The sequence below is a fragment of the Drosophila yakuba genome, chromosome 3R (genome assembly GCF_016746365.2).
Source record: "Drosophila yakuba strain Tai18E2 chromosome 3R, Prin_Dyak_Tai18E2_2.1, whole genome shotgun sequence".
Taxonomy (NCBI): domain Eukaryota; kingdom Metazoa; phylum Arthropoda; class Insecta; order Diptera; family Drosophilidae; genus Drosophila; species Drosophila yakuba.
In genome coordinates, this window is record NC_052530.2 from 18,850,999 (window position 1) to 18,871,692 (window position 20,694).

The window sequence follows — 20,694 nt, forward strand, 5'->3', positions numbered from 1 at the left end:
CATATATACTATTTAAGGCGGAAATCGATAATAACCGGGCCTACGAGCTATCGATATTTTCAGATTTATGGCAACCCTGTTTTCAAAGGCACACCAACAACGACGCGCTGTTTGCAAAAAATAACTCAATTTTAGGATTTCTCTTTAGAATTATTAAATAATAGGAAATGGAATCGCCAGCGGTGAACGAAGTCGCAGCGGGCTTGGGCGGTGAAAAACTGGAGGTGTTTCGCAAGCTGAATCTCCTGGAACAGCATCGCCTGGAGAGCTACAAGAGTTGGCCCTTCCCAGAGTCCGCATCCTGCAGCATTTCGAAGGTAAGGAAGTCACTGAAAGATTTAAAATATCGAAATGGTAATCTATATTAACTAATCTATCATATATCACAGATGGCCGAAGCGGGGTTCTATTGGACTGGCACCAAGCGGGAAAATGACACTGCTACTTGCTTTGTGTGCGGAAAAACCCTCGATGGCTGGGAACCCGAGGATGATCCTTGGAAGGAGCACCTGAAGCATGCACCCCAGTGCGAGTTTGCGAAGCTGTGCTGCCCCGAAAGGGATCTAACCGTATGTTCCTCATACCTCACTGGCTCACTGAACCCGCCTGTCATCTTAAACTTTTAATTTTGTTGTAGGTGTCACAATTTCTCGAAATTCTTGGAACCGTTGTTAAAGGCAGCATAGAGAAAACCTGCAAAGCCTTTAAATCGAGCTTCATTCGGGAAAACGAGGAGCGTCTGAATGAGTTTACGCATAATCAAAAATAGAGCGCTAATTTTTTAAACCTTTAATATATATATATAACCTGCTATTTATCATGATTGTCAATAAAACGCAATGTTAGTCCCATTGAATGTACCAAAACATATGTATAGCATATCGAATATGCAACAATTGCTATCTATATTTGAACAAATCTGCCGCGAATTCAACTCCAAAACATCCACGCTGCACGGTCATACTAAGCGTTTTGAGCATTTGGAACAGCTGATTAAAGCCAACTAGACCGAATCCTTCCATTTGTAGTCCTTATCCGCCGAAGCATTCGTTATGCTGAAGCGCAAATTGAATCAGCAGAAAGACAGTCTGGAGAATGGGGAGCCCACGAAGTCTTTTCCCAGGCCGGGCACTACATCCGATTTCTTCGTTGAGCCGCTGTGGCTAAAATTCTATGAAACCGAAGTCAAGTTAAATGAGGCGCTGGATAAATTGGCTCCTCCTGCAAGCACTCCGTTCATCTATAACCCGATAGTGTATGCGTCCCAGCTGCACCGCGACTATTTGCGTCGTTATATGGACGGACCCAAAAAGCTGGTATTTGTTGGGATGAATCCGGGACCCAATGGTATGGGCCAAACCGGAGTAAGAGCATATTCCTGCATATTATCCGATCCGATCGAATTGACATTGTCGCACTCTGCAGATTCCTTTTGGCAATGTGCGCACCGTAAAGGTCTCAATGCAGCTGGCAGGACCGGTGGACCAACCTCTTGTCGTGCATCCCAAACGTACTGTCGCTGGCTTGGATTGTCGCACTGAGGAGCCTAGTGGTGTGCGTCTGTGGGAACTGTTCCTCCGATTGGCTGGCAGCATGCAGATCTTCTCCCGGCAATGTTTCGTCCACAATTTCTGTCCGCTAGCTTTTTTCGGCGCTGACGGCAAGAACATAACACCCAGTGAACTTAGTGGACCTTACAAAAGGCAGCTAGGTGACCTGTGCTTGGAAACCTTGGACGAACAATTGGAGCTTCTTAAGCCCCACGTGATTGTGGCTGTGGGGGAGTACGTTCGGAGTGCACTGAAGCGTTCAGGATACGGCAAATCTCATTCCGTTCCAGTGCTCCGACTGCCGCATCCTAGTCCGCGGTCCACTAACAACACCAACTGGCCAGAAAAGGCTCAGGCGTTTTTGGAGGAGAACAACCTAATCAGATTCATGCGGAATGAGGCTTGAGGCTCAAATGCAATATGCAACTTAACGAGAAAGTATTTCATGCTTGAAAATTGGCTAAGAAAACAAAGTACAAACTTTTCAAATTCCTTAATAGATGTATGTATGTATGTACATATGTATTATCTGTAATTACTGCATATTTTATAACTAAAGAGAAAAATAAATCCTCTATTTTTAATATTAAAATATAACAAAATTATTGCTGACTGTAAAATAGTATTCTTTATTTTATTTTGAAACATAAATATTTATCTTAGGTTATTCATTTACTTGGGGAATACCCCGAATAGAAAGCGTGACTTCGCCTTCTCACCGTGACCGCCGTGAAGTGACCGTTCGCCGTGACCGCCAGCTGTTGCTTAGTGCTGGAAAGCGCCGCCAGAGTGAGAGCTACTCATTGTTTTTGTTGACCTGGTCATTTCATCTCATCTGTGTGCGGCTTTTCACCCAGTTCGCCCGAGTCTATTTCCATGCCAAATGGCCGCCTTCATGGAGGAAGCGTTAGTGGAGGCGAGGCGGGCACGTGACGCCGGCGAGGTGCCCGTGGGCTGTGTGTTCGTTCATGGGGGCAAGGTGGTCGCACGTGGCGGGAACGAGGTGAACGTCCATCGGAACGCCACTCGCCACGCGGAATTCATTTGCATCGACGCCATCCTCGCCAGCTGCCGAGAGAGACGTCTTCCGGCCCGCCAGCTGTTCAGCGAGATCACTGTTGTGGTCACCGTGGAGCCCTGCATCATGTGCTCCGCCGCTCTGCACACTCTGGGCGTCAAGGAGATCATCTACGGCTGCGAGAACGACCGCTTTGGAGGGAAGACGGTGGTGGACGTGGCCGCCGTCGTCGGCCAAAGGATCCAGATCACAGGTGGTGTGCGGGCGGATGAGGCGATGGCTCTGCTAAAGGAATTCTACAAGGGCGACAATCCGGCGGCACCGCCACAGGCCAAGAAGAAAAAGTAGGATCACTTGGTGGAGCCAGTTGCTTCGTGAAGAAGGGGTAATTATAAACTTGAAGAATTCGCTAGAGAGAACGATACATTTTTTGTTTTTTTAGGAACATGAATGGAGTCATTCACTGAAGGAAGCTATTACAGTCATTGAATAATATTTAAAATTATGATAAAATTATAGAAGAGTAGTAGAATGTAAAACTCTGCTTTTCTTCGGAAAATTACTACTTCCAAACGGATAAACTCCGGAATCCAACAGATTACCGAGAAACAGAAGGCAATCCTCTAGTTTTCTCACTATTTAGGAGGGAACAAGCCAATCAGCGTATTTATCTTACAAAAGAAAAAGTATTCCGTCGAAAGTATCGTGAAATAGAGAACGGATTTAAAAAAACACTCAACCAGAAATTAAAGTAGTTAGAATAAAGAACTACAATTCCATGATGAAAGAATTCAGTCAACCGCATCCTGGAGGAATATATACGAAGTAAAATAAGTACCACTGCATCATTCTTCGACGATTTCTGTATATGATTCAATTTATTATAATCTTTAAGCATAGTCTAAGATACATTGTATATGGCGTTCAGAACGTATGTTTTAACTCTAAACATAAATACAAATACTGCATAAAAGCTACAACATTTACGTGTGTGTAGTGAAGGCTGTGCCTGTTTCCACTATAGGAAGACTACTCAAAACCTTTTGTTTCCTTTTCAAATGCGTAAAGTGCAGTCTCGCAGTCCGACACCAAGAATCTAGTTTACCCTCCAACAATCGAAGCAATATATTATTAAAATATAAAGTTGTATTTTAGACTAACTCTGAAAATGTGTAGTTCTTTTAAGTTCCCATTTATGCATTATGAATTTGTCGGAGGGCTGCACCCGAGCTTAACCTAATGTAATTTCTCTACGTCCTAAACTATTTCTTCTGTTCGATCGTTTGCTGTGCCAGCTTATTACCTCGATCGCAATCAGCTGGTTAAACTGGCCATCGAACTCAAACAACTGGCGCAGCAAACAATCAATGGCGGGCGACTAAGTGAATCTAGACTAAATCTAATTAAATGCGCATGCTGCGGCGTCTATGGCCAATGTTCAGCCACTCCAGCGGCACGTTTCCGCCCACATTGTAGGTGGTGGGGGTGCAGTTGGGCAGCTTGCGGGCGGGCTCACATCGCCGACTCACGTTCCAGTAGGCAAATCCTTGTGGACAGCGGTTGATCTGTCCCTCGATGCGACCCGTCAGCTCCGAGAATCCGCACTTGACGAACAGCTGGCCGCACTGGTCGTTGTTCAGCGCAAAGTGACCCTCATCCGGGCAGAGGGGATCCGTCGTGCTGATTTGTACCTGATGATGGTGAACAAATAAATTGTATTATTTTGTATGGAATGACTAGACTTTAGAGATACTTACCACATTCTGAAGTCTCGTTTCCTCGTCAAACAAGTTGGTGGTCCTCTTCATATCCTTGGAGCACTTGTCACCCGCCGGTGGTTTGCCACAGCTGCAGGACTTGTCTTGGTAGACGGTTCCATTGGGGCATTGGAACACTACGATGTTGAGGTCGTTACTATCGGCACTTTCACTGCACTGGTAGAACATGCCGCACTTCTCCGGATGCCGACGGAATCCAGTGGGGCAGACGTACACATTCTGTCCTGGACCGGTTTCGGGGCAAGGAGCGGAGGTGTTGGTACCGGGAGTAGGATTCTCTGTGGTGGTAGGGGACTGCGTCGTTGTGGGTTCTTCCCCAGATATGGTCGTGGTTTCTGGCTTGGGTGATGTAGTAGTGGTTTCAGGTGTTGCAGTGGTGGTGGTTGCGCCAGAAGTAGTGATTTCGGGGCCCACTGTGGTGGTGGTTTCAGGAGAAGATGTGGTGGTGGTATCAGGAGATGATGTGGTGGTGGTTTCAGGAGAAGATGTGGTGGTGGTCTCAGGAGATGATGTGGTGGTGGTTTCAGGAGCTCCCGTTGTGGTTGTTTCTGGGGCCCTCGAAGTGGTTTCTGGCTTCCCAGAGCTGGTTGTACTCTCCGTCGTACCAGGCTCCGTAGTAGTTCCTGGCGTGGTCGTTTGTCCAGATGAGCAATTGCCAGACACCTGATCGGCGTAGTTGCAGGTTTCGGTGGACGTGTCCCAAACAGTTCCCTTACCGCACTTGAAGGCATAAACCTGATACTTGCCGTTTTTGGACGCATCTACACAACGGTAATAGCGACTGCAGTCCTCGGGATCTGGGAAGAATCCCTCCGATGAGCAGTTATAGTTATGCTGTGGTTCCGGCTGAAGAGTGGTTACTGAACCTTCAGATGTGGTGGATTCTGGACCCTCCGTGGTTGTAGTGGGTTTAGGTTTTGCTGAGGTTGTGGGCTCTTGAGTGGCGTCGGTGGTTGTAGGAGGTAATGTGGTCGTGGTAATAGGTTCGCTGGTGGTAGTTGGCTTATAGCCCGGAGTAGCGGTTGTAGTTTCTACCGGAACAGGTGTGGTTGTTGGGTTATAGCCCGGAACGGACGTGGTTGTTGGATTGTAGCCCGGAATACTTGTGGTGGTGGGTTCTTGAGTGGTCGGCTTTTGAGGATATTCGGTTGTAGTGGGTTTCTGGGGCTTCTCTGGAGCAGGTTTTTCTGTGGTGGTTGGCTTTTGAGGATACTCGGTTGTAGTGGGTTTCTGCGGCTTCTCTGGAGTGGTAGTTGGCTTTTCCGGATATTCAGTCGTCGGCTTCGCCGGCATTTCTGTTGAAGGTTCTTCAGTGGGTTTTGTAATGGGTTTCGTCACTGTGGTGGGCTCATCCGTTGACTGTGGAGTGGTGCTTCCAGGATCCTTGGCCTCTTCACTTGGTGTTGTAGTTATTGGTTCAGCGGGTAACTTCGAGCACCTCGGTATATTCTCCATGTAGTCACAGGTCTGAACTTCTTCGTTCCACCCCGTACCCTTGGGACACGTGAAATTGTACTTTCTGTAGGAGGTTCCAGCACTGATGCATCGGTAGTATTTCCTGCAATCTTCGGGATCGGCCATGTAACCCTCACCTGTGCATTCCGTGCCCGCTGGCAGAGGTTTCATAGTGGTTGTAGACGGTGGTTGCGTGGTGATTTCCGGGCTTGAAGTTACGGTTGACGTTTGAGGTTCCGGAATGATTGTTGTTGTAGGGGTTGGAGCTCCTGTGGTCGTAGTTGGGGGTAGTCCGGTTGTTGTAGTCGGAGGTAAGTCAGTTGTAGTGGGAGGTAAGCTAGTTGTAGTCGGTGGTAACCCAGTTGTTGTTGTCGGAGATAAGCCAGTTGTTGTAGTAGGAGGCAACCTAGTTGTTGTAGTAGGTGGTATTTCGGTTGTTGTAGTCGGAGTTGTTGAAGTGGGTGGTAAATCAGTCGTGGTGGGCAGAGGTTTGGAGGTCGAGGACGTGGTCGATGTTCCATTTGTTGCTGGCTCACAAGGTGGTTTTGAGGTGGTACTTTCAGTGCCAGTATTGCAATTGTTGAAATTGTGGTTGCAAGTCTGCAGATCCTGATCCCAAACGGTACCAGATCCACATTGGAATGGAATTGGGGTAAAGCCGCCTTTGTTGTTCCTTACGCAACGGTAGAATTTGGAGCAGTTACTGGGGTCAGCCATAAAGCCCTCCGACCTACATTTGCCATCCGTATTGGGTAACTGAGTAACAGGAGATGTTGTTTGAGTGGGTGAAGCTGTAGATGGAGAATTGGTTGTGGTTGGTCTGACAGTCACTGGACGTGAGGTAGTGGGTGGACCTGAAGGTCCCGATGTAGACGATGGGTCAGAAGGTCTGGAAGTGCTTGCGGTTGTGGGCCTGGAGGTCGTCGGAGTGGAAGTTGTAGGTGGAGCAATACCACCGCATTCCTTTACTGCCCACGCATGGTTGCAGGCCTGCAGTTCGGCATCCCAAACAGTGCCAGGACCGCAGCTGAAGGGTACCATACTGAAGCCACCTCTGTCATTATCGACGCAGCGATAGAACTTGGCACAGTTCGTACGATCGCCAATAAATTGTCCATTAACCTTGCAGGTTTCTGAAGGATTTGGTTTGGATGAAGACGAGCTGCTGCTAGAGGTGGATGAACTGGAGGACGATGAGGATGAACCTTGATTATTGTTATTGCTTGATGATGATGAAGATGATGATGACGAAGATGAGGATCCATTTCCAGACGAGTTTGAACCAGAAGAGGAGCCACTATTGGAGGAGGAGCCTTGATTCGATGAGCCACCGTTGGAAGAGGCACCACTGTTTGAGGTTGAACCCGTACCCGTATTGGAGGAGGAGCCACTGCTGGAGGATGAACTGGAAGATGATCCTTGGTTAGATGACGATCCCTGGTTGGAAGATGATCCTTGGTTCGCAGAGGAGCTAGTCGAGGAGCTGCTGGTGCTGTTAGACGAACTTCCATCTTGATTCACCACCTTCTTGCATTTAAGTGGCTTGGTCTGGATCTGATCAGGATGGTTGCAGCTGTTGGCCTCAGGATCCCATAGAGTGTTCGGTGGGCAGGTGAATGATACTTTTGAAAAGCCGCCCTTACCATTATCCACGCATCGATAAAACTTGGAGCAGTTCTCGTTGTCAGCCAGGAAAGTTTCCTCACTCTCACATTTCTCTGCCGGCTTAAAGGGTTTTTGTGTGGTGGATGATGAAGCTCCCTCAGTAGTAGATGATGAAGTCTGGTTAGACGACGACGATTGATTGGAAGAGGATTGATTCGACGATGACTGGTTGGACGAAGAAGATTGATTTGAGGATGATCCCTGATTGGAAGATGATCCCTGGTTGGAAGAAGATCCCTGGTTAGAGGAAGATCCCTGGTTTGATGATGATCCCTGGTTAGAGGAGGAACTCTGATTAGAGGATGATCCTTGGTTGGAAGATGATCCCTGAGTGGAAGATGATCCCTGGTTAGAAGAGGATCCCTGATTGGAAGAAGATCCTTGGTTGGAAGACGATCCTTGGTTGGAGGACGATCCTTGGTTGGAGGAGGATCCTTGGTTCGAAGATGATCCCTGATTAGAAGAGGAACCTTGATTGGATGATGATCCCTGGTTGGAGGAAGACCCCTGGCTTGAGGATGATCCTTGGTTAGATGACGATCCCTGGTTGGAAGATGATCCTTGGTTAGAGGACGATCCCTGGTTGGAAGATGATCCCTGGTTAGAAGAAGACCCCTGGTTGGAGGATGATCCCTGGTTGGAAGAGGAACCCTGATTGGAAGATGATCCCTGGTTGGAAGAGGAACCCTGGTTGGAAGAAGATCCCTGGTTGGTTGATGATCCGCTACCATTGGCCATAGCCTTGCATTGCTCCTTTTGCACATCCGTTGGATGGTTGCATCCCTTCGTATCAGGATCCCAGACCGTTCCAGGGGAGCAGTCGAATGGAACTTTATTGAAGCCACCGCTGCCATTCTCTACGCAGCGATAGAATCGGGCACAGTCTTTCTTATCAGGCAAATATGTTTCCGTATCTTGGCAGTCTCCATCGGGATTGGATGGCTTTATTTGAGTGCTCGTAGAATTATTGCTAGTGCTTGAGGAGCTCTGATTGCTGGAGGTGGACGATGAAGATGAGCCTTGATTGGAGGACTGATTGTTCGATGATCCTTGGCTGCTTTCTTGATTGGATGATTGGTTGCTGGACGAGCCTTGATTGCTGGAAGATTGATTGCTAGAAGAGCCTTGATTGTTAGATGAGCTCTGGTTGCTGGAAGATTGATTGCTAGAAGAGCCTTGATTGCTAGAAGAGCCTTGATTGTTGGATGAGCTCTGGTTGCTTGAGGATTGGTTATTGGAAGACCCTTGATTGCTTGACGAGCCTTGATTGCTAGACGTTCCTTGATTGCTGGATGAGCTCTGGTTGCTGGAAGATTGATTGCTAGAGGAGCCTTGGTTGTTTGACGAGCCTTGATTGTTAGATGAGCTCTGGTTGCCTGAGGATTGACTGTTTGAAGAGCCCTGGTTGTTGGAGGAGCTTCCACTAGATTGCTGTCCAGAGTTGCTATTACCAGTTGACGAGCCCGATTGAATGTTGCATTTCTTCTTTTGATCCTCGGTGGGTAGATCGCAGACCTTATCCACTTGGTTCCAAACGGTACCGGGACCACAGGTGAACGGCACTTGCTCCAATTTTCCGTCCTTATCTTGGCGGCATCTGTAGAATTTAGCACAGTCTTCTTTATCAGGGATATAAGTGTTTTCATCCTCGCACTCGGTGGGCACGGGCTTATTGGATCCACTGGTGTTTTGGCTGCTTGAAGAACTCTGATTGCTGTTGGAGCCGGAAGATTGATTGTTGTTGGAGCTCTGATTGTTACTGGAGGACTGGTTGCTTCCAGAGCTCTGATTGTTGCTGGAGTTTTGATTGTTGCTAGAGGATTGGTTGCTGCCCGAGTTTTGGTTGCTGCCCGAGTTTTGGTTGCTGCCCGAGTTTTGGTTGCTGCCAGAATTTTGAGAGCTTTGGTTCTGATTGTTGCTGGAGCTCTGGTTACTGTTACTGTTTGAGGATTGGCTACTTCCGGAACTTTGACTGCTGCCGGTGCTTTGGTTTTGGTTGCTGCCAGCATTTTGAGAGCTTGAGCCTTGATTGCTGCTGGATGTGGAGCTAGATTCCTGATTGTTGCTAGATCCCGAACTAGATTCCTGATTGTTGCTAGATCCCGAACTAGACTCCTGGCTATTGCTGGACTCCGAACTGGATTCCTGATTGTTGCTGGACGTGGAGCTGGACGACTGATGACTGCTGCTGGACGTAGAGGACTCTTGGCTTGAGCTGGAATTGGATGTCGTACTGGATGTGGAACTGGAGCTTTGAGAGGAGTTCGATGAACTGGTGGACGAGCTCTGCTGACTGCTGGCGGTAGAGTTCTGGTAACTCGTCTGCGACGACTGTGTTGACGTTTGGCCGGCATAATAACCATCGTTCTGTGGAGCAGCTTGATTGCGGCATCCTCCGTTGGCACGTACGTCAAACATATGGTTACAGGACTGAAGGGACTCGTCCCACGCCGTGCCATCTGAGCAACGGAAGCCGATTTTGTTATAGCCTCGGCCGTTCGAGATGCAGCGATAAAACACGGTGCAGTCGCTGGGATCGGTCATGAAGCCATCATCCCGGCATATTATGCCATCCTCCTCCGCTGATCCAACGGCGCGCAGGGATGAGGAGCTGGAGAAGGATATGACAGAGACACCATTAAGACCAGCCAGACCGTAATTTGTGGGCAGACGGTGGGTCGACGCATATGTTCGCAGCTCATTGGCCGCAGGTGTGACGGCCAGGTTAAGCATCGCATTATGGTCATCCTGTCCGTAGTCGTCCTGCTCCCATTTCTCCATGCTGCCGCCGTCCACCTCGTTCACCTCGTTCACCTCGTTCGCCTGGTCAACGCACTCATCCCGCCCAGCCATCGCTGGTGGCAGACACATGCGCAGGGTGCGGGAGAAGACCGCGTCCTCTGGACAGGCCAGGAGGTAGGGTTGGATGTATTGCCCCAAACGCCGCTCACAGCGGTAATAAATCCGGCAATCGTAGTCGTCCGCAAACAGACCCTCTCCAGGGCAGTAGAAGGCCACGTCTGTCTGGTCCATCGGCGATCGAATGTCTGTAATGAAGGAAGTGAAATGTCGTTAGTTTTGGGGATTTTAAGTTGCGAGTTTTAAAACAGTTTAATGGCCTAATTCAGTTTGAGTATTCCCTTTTACAATTGAAGAAAGTACGTTTGTTATGCAATCCCTATGAGAAGTCGAACAATATAATCCCAGGGTGCGAAGAGTTTATGTTGCACTTGATTGGATTCAAATTGAAACATAAAACAAATCGAATTGACACTTTCGAACAAACACAATAAATTGAATAAACCTTCATTTGCGTTGAGTGAACTATTATGTGAAGTAAAAAATGCACTTCTGTCCTGTCTCCAATTTGTTTTCGAAACGAAGAGTATCAATCTGCAAATTAGCATACTTTTTTTTTTTTTTTTTTAATATATATGGCCAGGCAATTTGAAATCGCCCGCTGGAACAAACCATTGAACTGAAACTTCCTGTCACAAATTCTGCCGGCTGCATATATTACATACATATGTATATGTATGTTTGCATGTTTATATAGATATAGTACTTGTATGTCGGACACAGCTATCTACATATATTTTGCTCAATTTCGTTTGACATTTTCCGCGCTCGTCTTTCGTTTTTCGTTATTCGTTGCGGGATTTTTCGCGCTGTCAAAATAAAATTGATAATTTATTGTCATTCAATGTGCGAGAGTCCTCTTTTTCAATTTTTTGTGTTGTTCTTCTTGTTGTTGTTTGGCGGTGGCATACGCAGACTTTGCCTTCCAATAAATTTAAATGCATTTATGGCCGTTACAGCGGAACAAATTCATTTTGAAAATGAATTGTGAGTATGTGTTTTTCCTTCTACATGTTTTTTTTTTACCCAGCTCTACAGATTTTTGCCAGCTCTTTTTTCAAGTGTTTGGTGGCAATAAAGAAGGCCAGCGGGCTGTGAACATTGTAAATGCGCGGCTTAAAATTAGAGCTTTTCTAGGCATAAATTCCCATCAGTCAGTGCCTAATATATTTGATTTCCTCTCCCTCCCTTCCTTCCCTTCCCGCTGCGATTATCAGAGTGTGTGAGCCATTGGCCAATGCTTTATGGCCAGAATGGTCGTAGGCCATATATTTCTTATGAAAATTGCCAAATTTAATGGCCATAAAATTTAATTATAGCAAATGTGGTTTGGCAGCAAGGGAAGGGGAATATTTCTTGGGCGAGAAAGTGTGTCAGATTGATGAAACATTCCGTGTTTGGTGGCGAGCATAAATGATTGCACAAATGGAAACTAATTTGCAATAAATTGATTGGAAGAACTATCTGGTTAATACAAATAAAATCTGAAGTATTAAATTCTAGAAAAATTAATAAGGTACAAATTCTAATACCCTAATGATGGTATATCAGAACCCTACTGATTAGAGTAACTTCATCTTCAAAAACACTTTCAAGGAGCATTTAAATAATTAAGTTCCTACTAATTCCTTATGACCCCCGGTATTTACACGCCCATTTGCAACATTGGTAAAGCGCTTAAATTTTCCATGTAACCTTTTGCCCGACTGCAGCCGAAAATCCAGCAAACTAATTTAATAGAACGCCTCACAGCACACGGCTCTTGGTCCGCTGCCCCCTTGGCAAACAAACATAAAGTTTCAATTTGTACACGAAAGCCCAAAAATGCTAAACCCATTACCCAGATGGCGGCGAAGGATGGAGCATGGAGCATGGAGCCTGGAGAATGGAGCGGTGAAGATGTGTGTGCCACCAAGGATGCCGATGCCTCGCACTCCGCCGTCCTCCAGCGTTGAGGGAAAATTGACCGTTTTACGATTTTAATTATATATGATGTGTACTTTAGAACTTATGCAAAATGAAACGAAGGAGGAGGGCGCGGCAATGCGACCGCAAAATTGTGCGTTCCAACCCGCCGGACGCCCCTCTGCTACCCACATCCATATATATATTAAAGCATACATATGTATGTATACTGTATACAGTAGTCCCTGGCATCTGCCAACCGGGAGCAGGCGTAACATGGTTAGCCACAATCTGACCGCAGAGCATGGCCGCAAATAGTTTCGGATATGCCATTGCCATTGCCACCGGCACCACTCACCACCGGCACCGCTCACCACGCACCACCCAAAAACACCCATTAAGCCGCCCAAAAACAGGCACCCCTCCCCGCTTCCATATTCTACATGCCCCTTGCATTAAAATTTCAATTTTCAACATTTAAGCACGTTACGGTTTACGAAAATTTAGTTATAAAAGCATTCATTCACAAGTACACGTTCTGCACTGTGTGGAATACGCCCCTTTCTACTTTCCCTTTTTCTGTTGTCCTTTTTTTGTACAGTGTAGGCATAATTTTCGTGGGTCAGCCAGATGGCGAAAATGACAAATAGTGAATCCCATTTTTCACTTGATTTTTCCTTGGTAATTAAATATTTAGTGAGCCGCTGGTTTGTGCGGTTTTACGCTTCCATTCGCGACTGGCTGCCATAGAGTTTGCTTCGCTGAACAGGAATGCTTGCAATTTCCATTTTCATTAGATAAATTGAATGCTTTCTAAATGACCTACTGTAGTCCTGCTCTTAATAGTTGATTGTTTTGGAGGTCTCACAAAATGTCAACTGGGGCCGTTTGAGCGTTACATTGTCGCTTTGGGCTGTTTCGTGGTCGTGTGTATTTGTTGCAAGCAGTCGCAATGGTACTTTACATTAAATTAGTCATTAAAAGTTTAGTCATTATACTCAGTGCCGGATGCTGCGGCCTTGTTTTGATACCACCACCGCAGGGGTTTTCAAATTTAACTGACTTAGATATGAACTAAAGGTGTAAAAAAGGGAGTTGGTGAGAATGTGGGTCCACTTTGGGCGCAATTATTATGCTAAGGTATACATTTGTTTTATTTGTATACATTTATTTTTATTTCCACATACAAGTACAAGCCTTTTTTAACTGTTAACAACGTTTGAATAAAAACTTAGTTTTTCCTTTGAACGCTCTTAGTTTTTCACCTAACGTTAAAAATTGTATATATTTTATTATCTATTTTTTTAGAGCTTAAATGTCTTTTCTCTGCATGAGTTTTTTAGGTTCATTTTCCTACTGAGCATGTATTTACTGTTTTTCGATCCGAGCTCTACAGCTTAGCATCCGGCTAAATGATTTTACTGACATGATTCCATTACTTGGCTTAGGGAGTGCCATAAAAAGGGGTAATTCGAATGTCAGTTAGCAGCCTGACATTAGAAGCTTGTCGCATCCTTTAATATCCTTAACTCCATGTCTGTTTTCTCCATCTGCTCTATCGCTATCCATCCCACTCCGTCCCACTCCAACTGGAAAACTCCCGAGGGCTTTGTAGTTGCAAGTTGTAAATATGATATTTGGATTTTTGAGCTCTCGCCCATCGCATCGTCGGGCTGGCAACTCGGTAATTTCATTTGCCTCTGGTGGCATTTTACGCCTGTGCCGTTGTGTTGAAACGAGCGAGTGGACGTACGTGTTGGCCGGATAGTCCGAATAGTCCGGATTCCGGACTCCGGAATGGGGATATAGTGGAGAGCCGTATTTTCATTTCAAGTACATGTTTATGCCACGCCCATTTCATTCAGTTCCGCCTGCTCCGCTCAAATTTCATGGTGGCAAATGACCAGCTTCAGGAAATTCAATTTATTATGCAGCCTGACAGTTTTTAGCCATTCTCTCTCTAAGATGACAGCTTTTTCTACTGCTCCAGCGAATGCACTGTTAAAAAATCTATTCTAGTCATTGGTAGAGAAGCTTAGCATGCTTATGAAATCCTGAAGTATTCACTATATATCTACGTCGAATATACCTTTTAAACTCACATGAAAAACCTTAAATATATACAAATGTAATTTAAAGAGTTTCTTTCAGTGCTCTACGGCTTCTTTTCCTGATCCTGTGCTACTGCTTTCTGACAGCTTCGGTGGATGAAAATGAAACAGAAAATAAAAATGAGTGAACTTCGCGCTAATTCTGGCATCTGTCGGGCTTCATTTCGGAGTCTCCTTTGAGTTTTTTCTACTTCAGCACCGATTTCGAATGCGATGCGCCAGATGCATTTGAATTTCGCGCTGCGCTGCGCTCGAGCAAATTTTAATATTGGCAACGTCCTTGAGGACATCGATTGTTCGCTAGGATTTTCGCTTTGGCCAGCAGTTCCAGTCATTACTCATACGCAGCGTGTGACACAATCGCCACTATGCATTATTCATGGCGATGCGGCTGCGCTGGATAAACTTGTCGCAGAAGCTGACGACAGCTGGCAGTAAAATGTTAAATATTTAAATGCCTTTTACCACCCGAAACCGACTCCCCCCCCATCTCGTAACCATCTCGCTGGGAATTGCCTTTAACTAGGAGCAATTAATTTGAATTTGAACTATTTAGAGGCACCCGCAGCACTCATGGCGAGAAGGCGTTCCAAATGGGAGGGTGGGTATCTGGGTCCCCAGGACCTGCCATCCTGCCGGTAAATTAAGCATAAAGCGCTTTTAGTTACAATCACGTTCGTCTCAATTAAACTACATTAAATTCAATTAGCAGGCAACAGGAACACGAAATGAAAGCAACATTGTCATTACGGTTTCAGGCAAAAGCATCTAAGGTACACTGAAAAACTGAATTTTATAACTTATATTCAACTTATGGATCGAGTTCACTGTTGCTCCTTTAAGACAAGGCTGTAATACTTACTTAACTTATTTAACCAGACAACTTGAATTAGAATTATATTTGCTTTATTAAATACCTTCATACTTATTTAATTAAGCCAGAGCGTTCAATTTACCACAATTTGAGTCTGTTACCGAAATTACCTTAAATACTTTCCGTGCAGTGCAGCAACGATAAGAGCATCGTCTTCTGGCCAGGAAGAAAGGACTCAAGACGCAGGACTCAAGACCCAGGGTGGTGGAGGCAAAAATCTAGCGATGGCCTGACTGACAATTGACTTTCATTATTTCTTACATTCCTGGCTGCATTATTGAGGCCTGGTGCTGGGCATATTTGACAGGACGAAGGAGGTCCTTTGTGGAGCGCAGGCTCTCGGAGGCTCTCGCAGGCACTGCTGCCGTGCCGTGTTAGTTTCCCAGTGTAATTAAGTTTAATATTTAATTTAATTGCATAAGGATACACGCACACAACTACAACGAAACCGGTACCCATAAAAGCACACGCGCAGAGACAATGTTGGCCATTTCGCTACTGCTGCTAACTGAAATTATGATGAAAGCAACAGCAAAGGCTTTTACAGTGCTAAGTGGGGGCAGTGGGCGGAGTTACAGAACTCGTAAGGTGAAGGTCAGTCCATGGCTTCCTCGAAAGTGGAACGTGCCCGTCTTAGCCGGGACTTAACTGGGTGTCCGGTTATCCAGTCCTTTCGGCCAGTTACTAGTCACTTGGCCTGGCCAAGTTACTTCATTTGCCACTGCTGACCTCCTTGGGGCTGCATTATTATCACTGGAGTTTTCCTGCCCGACTTATATTATGTCCTTGCCATGGGATTATGGCGTGTTAGCAGGTAGTTCGTGCCCTCCACCTGCCCTAAAGATATATAGGCGTATATATAGCGTTGATCTGGCGGTGAGGTGGTCATGTAATGAATTGTGTGCCAGGCAACCTGATGTTTTGTTTGCTGCTCAATTTGCTCAGACAGTTAATCACATTGCGTGAAAGCTAATGTCATTAGGAGGCCTTAGTGCTCCGCTTACACACCCACATACTTTGGGTTCCTCTCCCAACGGGCATAACGAATAAATTTGCCATCAAGTTGTGCTTCGATATGCCTCAAATTTCGTGGCCTTAGCGGAGTTACATATTTATCTGACCGTCATGTGGGAAAATTGGTTGCTTTCATTCAGTAATACAGACTCGTTTTAATGGCTAATAAGTTGCGTACATTTACTCGGCTTTTTAAAGCAAACGAAAGTTTTCCCACAGTTCCCTTCAAGTAATCGCACATATGCCAAAGAAAGCACCCACTACCGAACAATTGATCAACTTTCCAGCTATTGTATTCACATATCGGAGTAGGCCGACACCCTTTCGTGCCACACCCCTTTTATGCCCATAGTTTGGCTACACTGCAACAATAGCCCCCGGATATTGGGCGTATAAAAAGTTACATATGTATGGCGCAAATTTAGTTGCCAATTGGGGGAGTGTGTTCGCCTGGCCCCGGGCTCCTCAATTAATTTCATTTAGGGAGTGCCTGAGTGGCGGAGATGTGGAGTGGCGCACAAGGAGGCCCCCGGCTGTAGCTAAACACATCCAAACAAAAGAGCCAGACACACACAATATTTTCAATTAAGCTGCTGCAATACCAGCAGAATAATAACAATTACAACATGTACGAGCAGGGCTAAAGCGGAATGGTTTAAAGGAAAGGAGTCTGTGGTCCTTTCTGGAAAATGGCTTTCCGTTCGCAATCCGTCGTTTTTGGATAAGAGCAATTAAAAAGCTGCATTATCCTTTATTTTATATTAAGAAGTTTCATAAAAAAGGACACTTTCTGTAAATAAATAGATCACCTGAAGAGAAGGTCGCGGATCTTACTTCCCAAACTTGATATGAAACTAAATCATAGCATTTTGTTCAAAATTCACCATCATCTTTCTTCGAAAGATAACATTTTTCTAAAACATCCATTACTGAAACGCTATACTTTTTTGCACATTTGGTGACAAGTAGAAACCCGTGTAAAATTTCAAAGTCCTCGGTCCTTTTAGCTCTGTTTAACGTCAACCAAGAAACAAGCCACAATTGGATGAGGGAAATAGGTGATGGAGGTGTACATATCGTATGTTCAAGAAAGTGAAGACGCTTGTGCCGAAGCAATTACTGAAATACACGACAAGGGAGTGGGGCAAAGTTACATTGAGTTCTGTAAATGAATTGCTGACAATTAGTTGAATTTGTTGGCACAGTCAGCTGTGGCAAGCTGGAAAACTTGGAGTGCGGCAATCAAAGCAGCTGCCGCTGATGAGACCCCAAATCCTTGCCCACTGTTGCGGCAATTGGAGTTCTTCTTGTCCTGTTTATGGTTATATCAGAGCAAACTTTTTTATTGCGTTAGTTTTGTGCCAATAATAATAAAACATACCAGTGTAGACCAACGGACTAGTGTATCATTAGCCTTATTTTATGTGTCACTCAGGTGGTTCAATCAAGGTTGTTTATCAGAAAACAAATGTAAGCGTATACCTATGAAAACTGCTTCCCAATTCTAAATACATTCCATCCTTGACTTTTCTACAATTTCATTTTATTTTCTTTTCAGCCATGCAGTCTTGCAAGTATAAAATTCAAATTGAGTTTGAAGAGCTGTAGTTCAACACTTCCCATCAATTAAATATTTACCTTCCTCGAATAGGTCATTAACATTCATTTAGCTAGCAAAACAATGCCATGAATAAACAATTAAACGTTTCGACTGTCCAAGGTAGACAGTGAACTTCTAGCGAAGAACAAAAGCACCACACTTGAGAACTTTACGGAAGTGCTTTTATTCGCTACTTCTCAGAAAAGAATAGAATCGCAGCATCTTGGGTTTCAAAGTGGACAATCAAAGAGTCAACAATTTTCTATAAAAATGCCAACAGCCCGTCGCAAATTGCAATTCAAGCTATGCACGTGTTAATTATTTATGCCCCTACTCCTCGTCCAAGAGAAATTCCACGAGAAATCCCGGTGCGATAAATCAGTTGGCCATAAGAAGCTATCGCCTTGTAAATTCCACCACTTGCGCAGGAAAAGAGTTCCTCGAATAAATTATACAAATTATTATTTAACTCCTAGCTGCACAAACGACTGTGCACTGGGAGAAGTTAGTACAGAGAAAGAAACGTATCTTATACTTAAAGGAATATTTTAAAAAAATATTTAACTGCGTATACTGATACCAATATAATTTAATGATGAGTTTGGGGGGTATCAATAGATCACAATCTCTTTAATAAATATAATAATAAAAATTTTTAAATTATTATTTTTTGTTCCATGTCCTTCTTGGCATGTGACTGGCTTCTTGGACTGAGCCGAAGTTATGCACAGACAAATCGCTTATTTAGATTAGAGCTGACAACCGAAGTGGGGGAAATCTTCTGCAGAGGCAGTCAGAAGAACGCAGCTCCAGAACGCAGGCGCGGATACATAGATTCAGATACTTATATCCGGAACTGGTTGCAAGATCTTCATTGCCCTCAAATTTCAGGTTTGCTTGCGTTGCTGAAGGAGGCGTGTTTATGTTGTTCAACAGGCTAACAAACTGTCTACTTAGGTTAAGCGCAGCTAGGAAGTAATTGTGGGGCGAATCCGCTGGAAACCGGTGATCATTTTCAATTAGAGACCCCATCGTGGGGCGTGATTTAGAAGCTGTTGTGGGTAAGACGGTAGCTTGATTCCGATTATGGGATAAGTGCGGGAGCATCGTTTATAAAGCCAAAGCTAACGAACCAATGACTCGAAGCACTTTGCAGATTGTTGTTAGATTAGCGTTCGTAATAAATGAGGCAGCTCCTTGATGGAAGGAGCCGGTGTTGTCTAGACTTGTGATTGCCAAACAGCAAGTTGAAAATGGAAAACTCTCTACCTGACTCGGCGCATTTGTCATAATAAAATTAGCATTTGCCTGGGTCAACAGGAGTCGCAGGACAGCAGGATAGCAGGCCAGAGACACAGGATGCAGAAGAACTGGGGGTGGCCGCAACGGCAAAACTTATCACTGTGTTGACAGACCCGCCGACTAGAAGAGGAAGCAAATGGACAACCTAGAGGTCCTCCCGTGAAGTTGAGACCCTTTTGAAAAACAAGCCACTTTCTTTGAATAGCTTTCAGTGTGGGCAACAACTAGTAAGATAAGTAAGTAGATCATTTTAAAAACGTTCACCAATTGAAGTGTTCATAAAAGAGCATTAACAAGTCGTTATCAGGGGACACTGCTTAATTTATTCCCTGTAAGTGGGAGGATGCGAAATCGTTGCCTGTCTGGCCGATAAACATTCGAGTTGCCCTTACGAAATATTAACAAAATGACCAATTCAATTGGAACTCTATTAGCCTCACTTTCGATTCCCCACTTGTTCTCGATTCGCTTTAAATGGCCAAACAAATTGCATTGAATCCCTCAAATTCGCAAAAAACTACAAAATACTTGGACTTGCCAGCGGCGATATTGTGCTGACTAAACGGAAAGAGTCCGGCATGTAAAGCGAAATCAAATCACGTACAGTGTCCGTTCCGTTACTGGCCAATATCTGCTGACCAAATATCACGCAGCTGCAACAAATCAAAGAGCCAAATTCTGGCGACCGGGCGCACCGACTGCTGGTTCAAGTGCTAAATAAATTGAAAATTCTAAAATTTTAATAAAAATTGTCGCAATATTGCAATAAAATTCTCATGATTGCCAGCCGCCCCTTCTTCGATTCAGGGAAATTCTGATTTTTAAATCGTTCACTGGTATCACGTGCAATTCTTTTCCACCGTCAACTGCAACACCGTTTGGATAAATAGATATGTACATATGTATCTACATATGTGTCGTCTGATTTTTTTGACTCGTCACTTTGTGCATTTTAGTTGATTTGGGGATTTTGTTGATTCAGTTTTTGGCTAAAATGCGGGTGCAAATTTCATTTCGTGGAATGAGTAACCCGCTTTCGTGTGATTTGATACTGATACTGTTAGCAAGTTTTTCTGAATATCATTGTCCTTACACTTAACTAACTATCTAACATGAATTTTTCTTTATAGGGTCACTTGTAATTTAGTTCTCTTATATATAGTATTTTAGGATTTGATAAAAAGAATATGAAATTCTATAAGAACTAATAAGTTACGGATTGAATTAATTCTCTTTAAAAACCTCTGCCCGCGATATGCAATGATTTCTTGCCCATGCCCATAAAATAAATTTAATTGAATTTTACGCCGTTTTTAAAGCGCAACTATCAGATTAATTAATAATATTTATGTGCGGTATTCGATGCACACGCCGAAACAAGCGGAAGGCATTGTTTGCCCGTTCGATTTTGACAGATACATAATTAGTTTTTGTACACCATAAGGCCGCAGGTGCCGTGGCTGTTTTCATTTGTCGGATGCACCCGACTATATAGTATACGTATGTATAAATATCGCTATTTTTTTAAGCCACAAAAGCTATCTATGCTGGCGCATTTCATGC

The 20,694-nt window shown here is 44.7% G+C and overlaps 4 protein-coding genes across 4 annotated transcripts in view; 3 read left to right on the top strand and 1 right to left on the bottom strand.

The window, feature by feature from the left end:
• Positions 1–71: 71 nt before the first annotated feature.
• Positions 72–868, top strand: LOC6537442 (baculoviral IAP repeat-containing protein 5). The gene is made up of 3 exons (XM_002097962.3): positions 72–317; positions 390–569; positions 638–868. Exons 1-3 carry the CDS (start codon positions 168–170, stop codon positions 767–769), a joined length of 462 nt encoding a protein of 153 aa, XP_002097998.1. The 5' UTR covers positions 72–167; the 3' UTR covers positions 770–868.
• Positions 869–955: 87 nt separating this feature from the next.
• LOC6537443 (single-strand selective monofunctional uracil DNA glycosylase) lies at positions 956–2,000 on the top strand. Its single transcript, XM_002097963.4, has 2 exons — positions 956–1,364; positions 1,426–2,000. The coding sequence occupies exons 1-2, from the start codon at positions 1,053–1,055 to the stop codon at positions 1,954–1,956; spliced, it is 843 nt and encodes a 280-aa protein (XP_002097999.1). The 5' UTR covers positions 956–1,052; the 3' UTR covers positions 1,957–2,000.
• Positions 2,001–2,331: 331 nt separating this feature from the next.
• On the top strand, positions 2,332–3,737 carry LOC6537444 (tRNA-specific adenosine deaminase 2). Its single transcript, XM_002097964.3, has 2 exons — positions 2,332–2,953; positions 3,011–3,737. The coding sequence occupies exon 1, from the start codon at positions 2,434–2,436 to the stop codon at positions 2,914–2,916; it is 483 nt and encodes a 160-aa protein (XP_002098000.1). The 5' UTR covers positions 2,332–2,433; the 3' UTR covers positions 2,917–2,953; positions 3,011–3,737.
• Positions 3,738–3,962: 225 nt separating this feature from the next.
• The window catches only part of LOC6537445 (serine-rich adhesin for platelets), a 49,489-nt gene continuing 32,757 nt past the window's right edge, over positions 3,963–20,694 (bottom strand). The window contains exons 5-6 of the mRNA XM_039375374.1: positions 4,326–10,513; positions 3,963–4,259 (exon numbers count right to left, since the gene is read on the bottom strand). Of these exons, the coding sequence (XP_039231308.1) occupies positions 3,972–4,259; positions 4,326–10,513 (6,476 nt within the window). The 3' untranslated portion in view covers positions 3,963–3,971. The remainder of the gene's footprint in view (positions 4,260–4,325; positions 10,514–20,694) is intronic.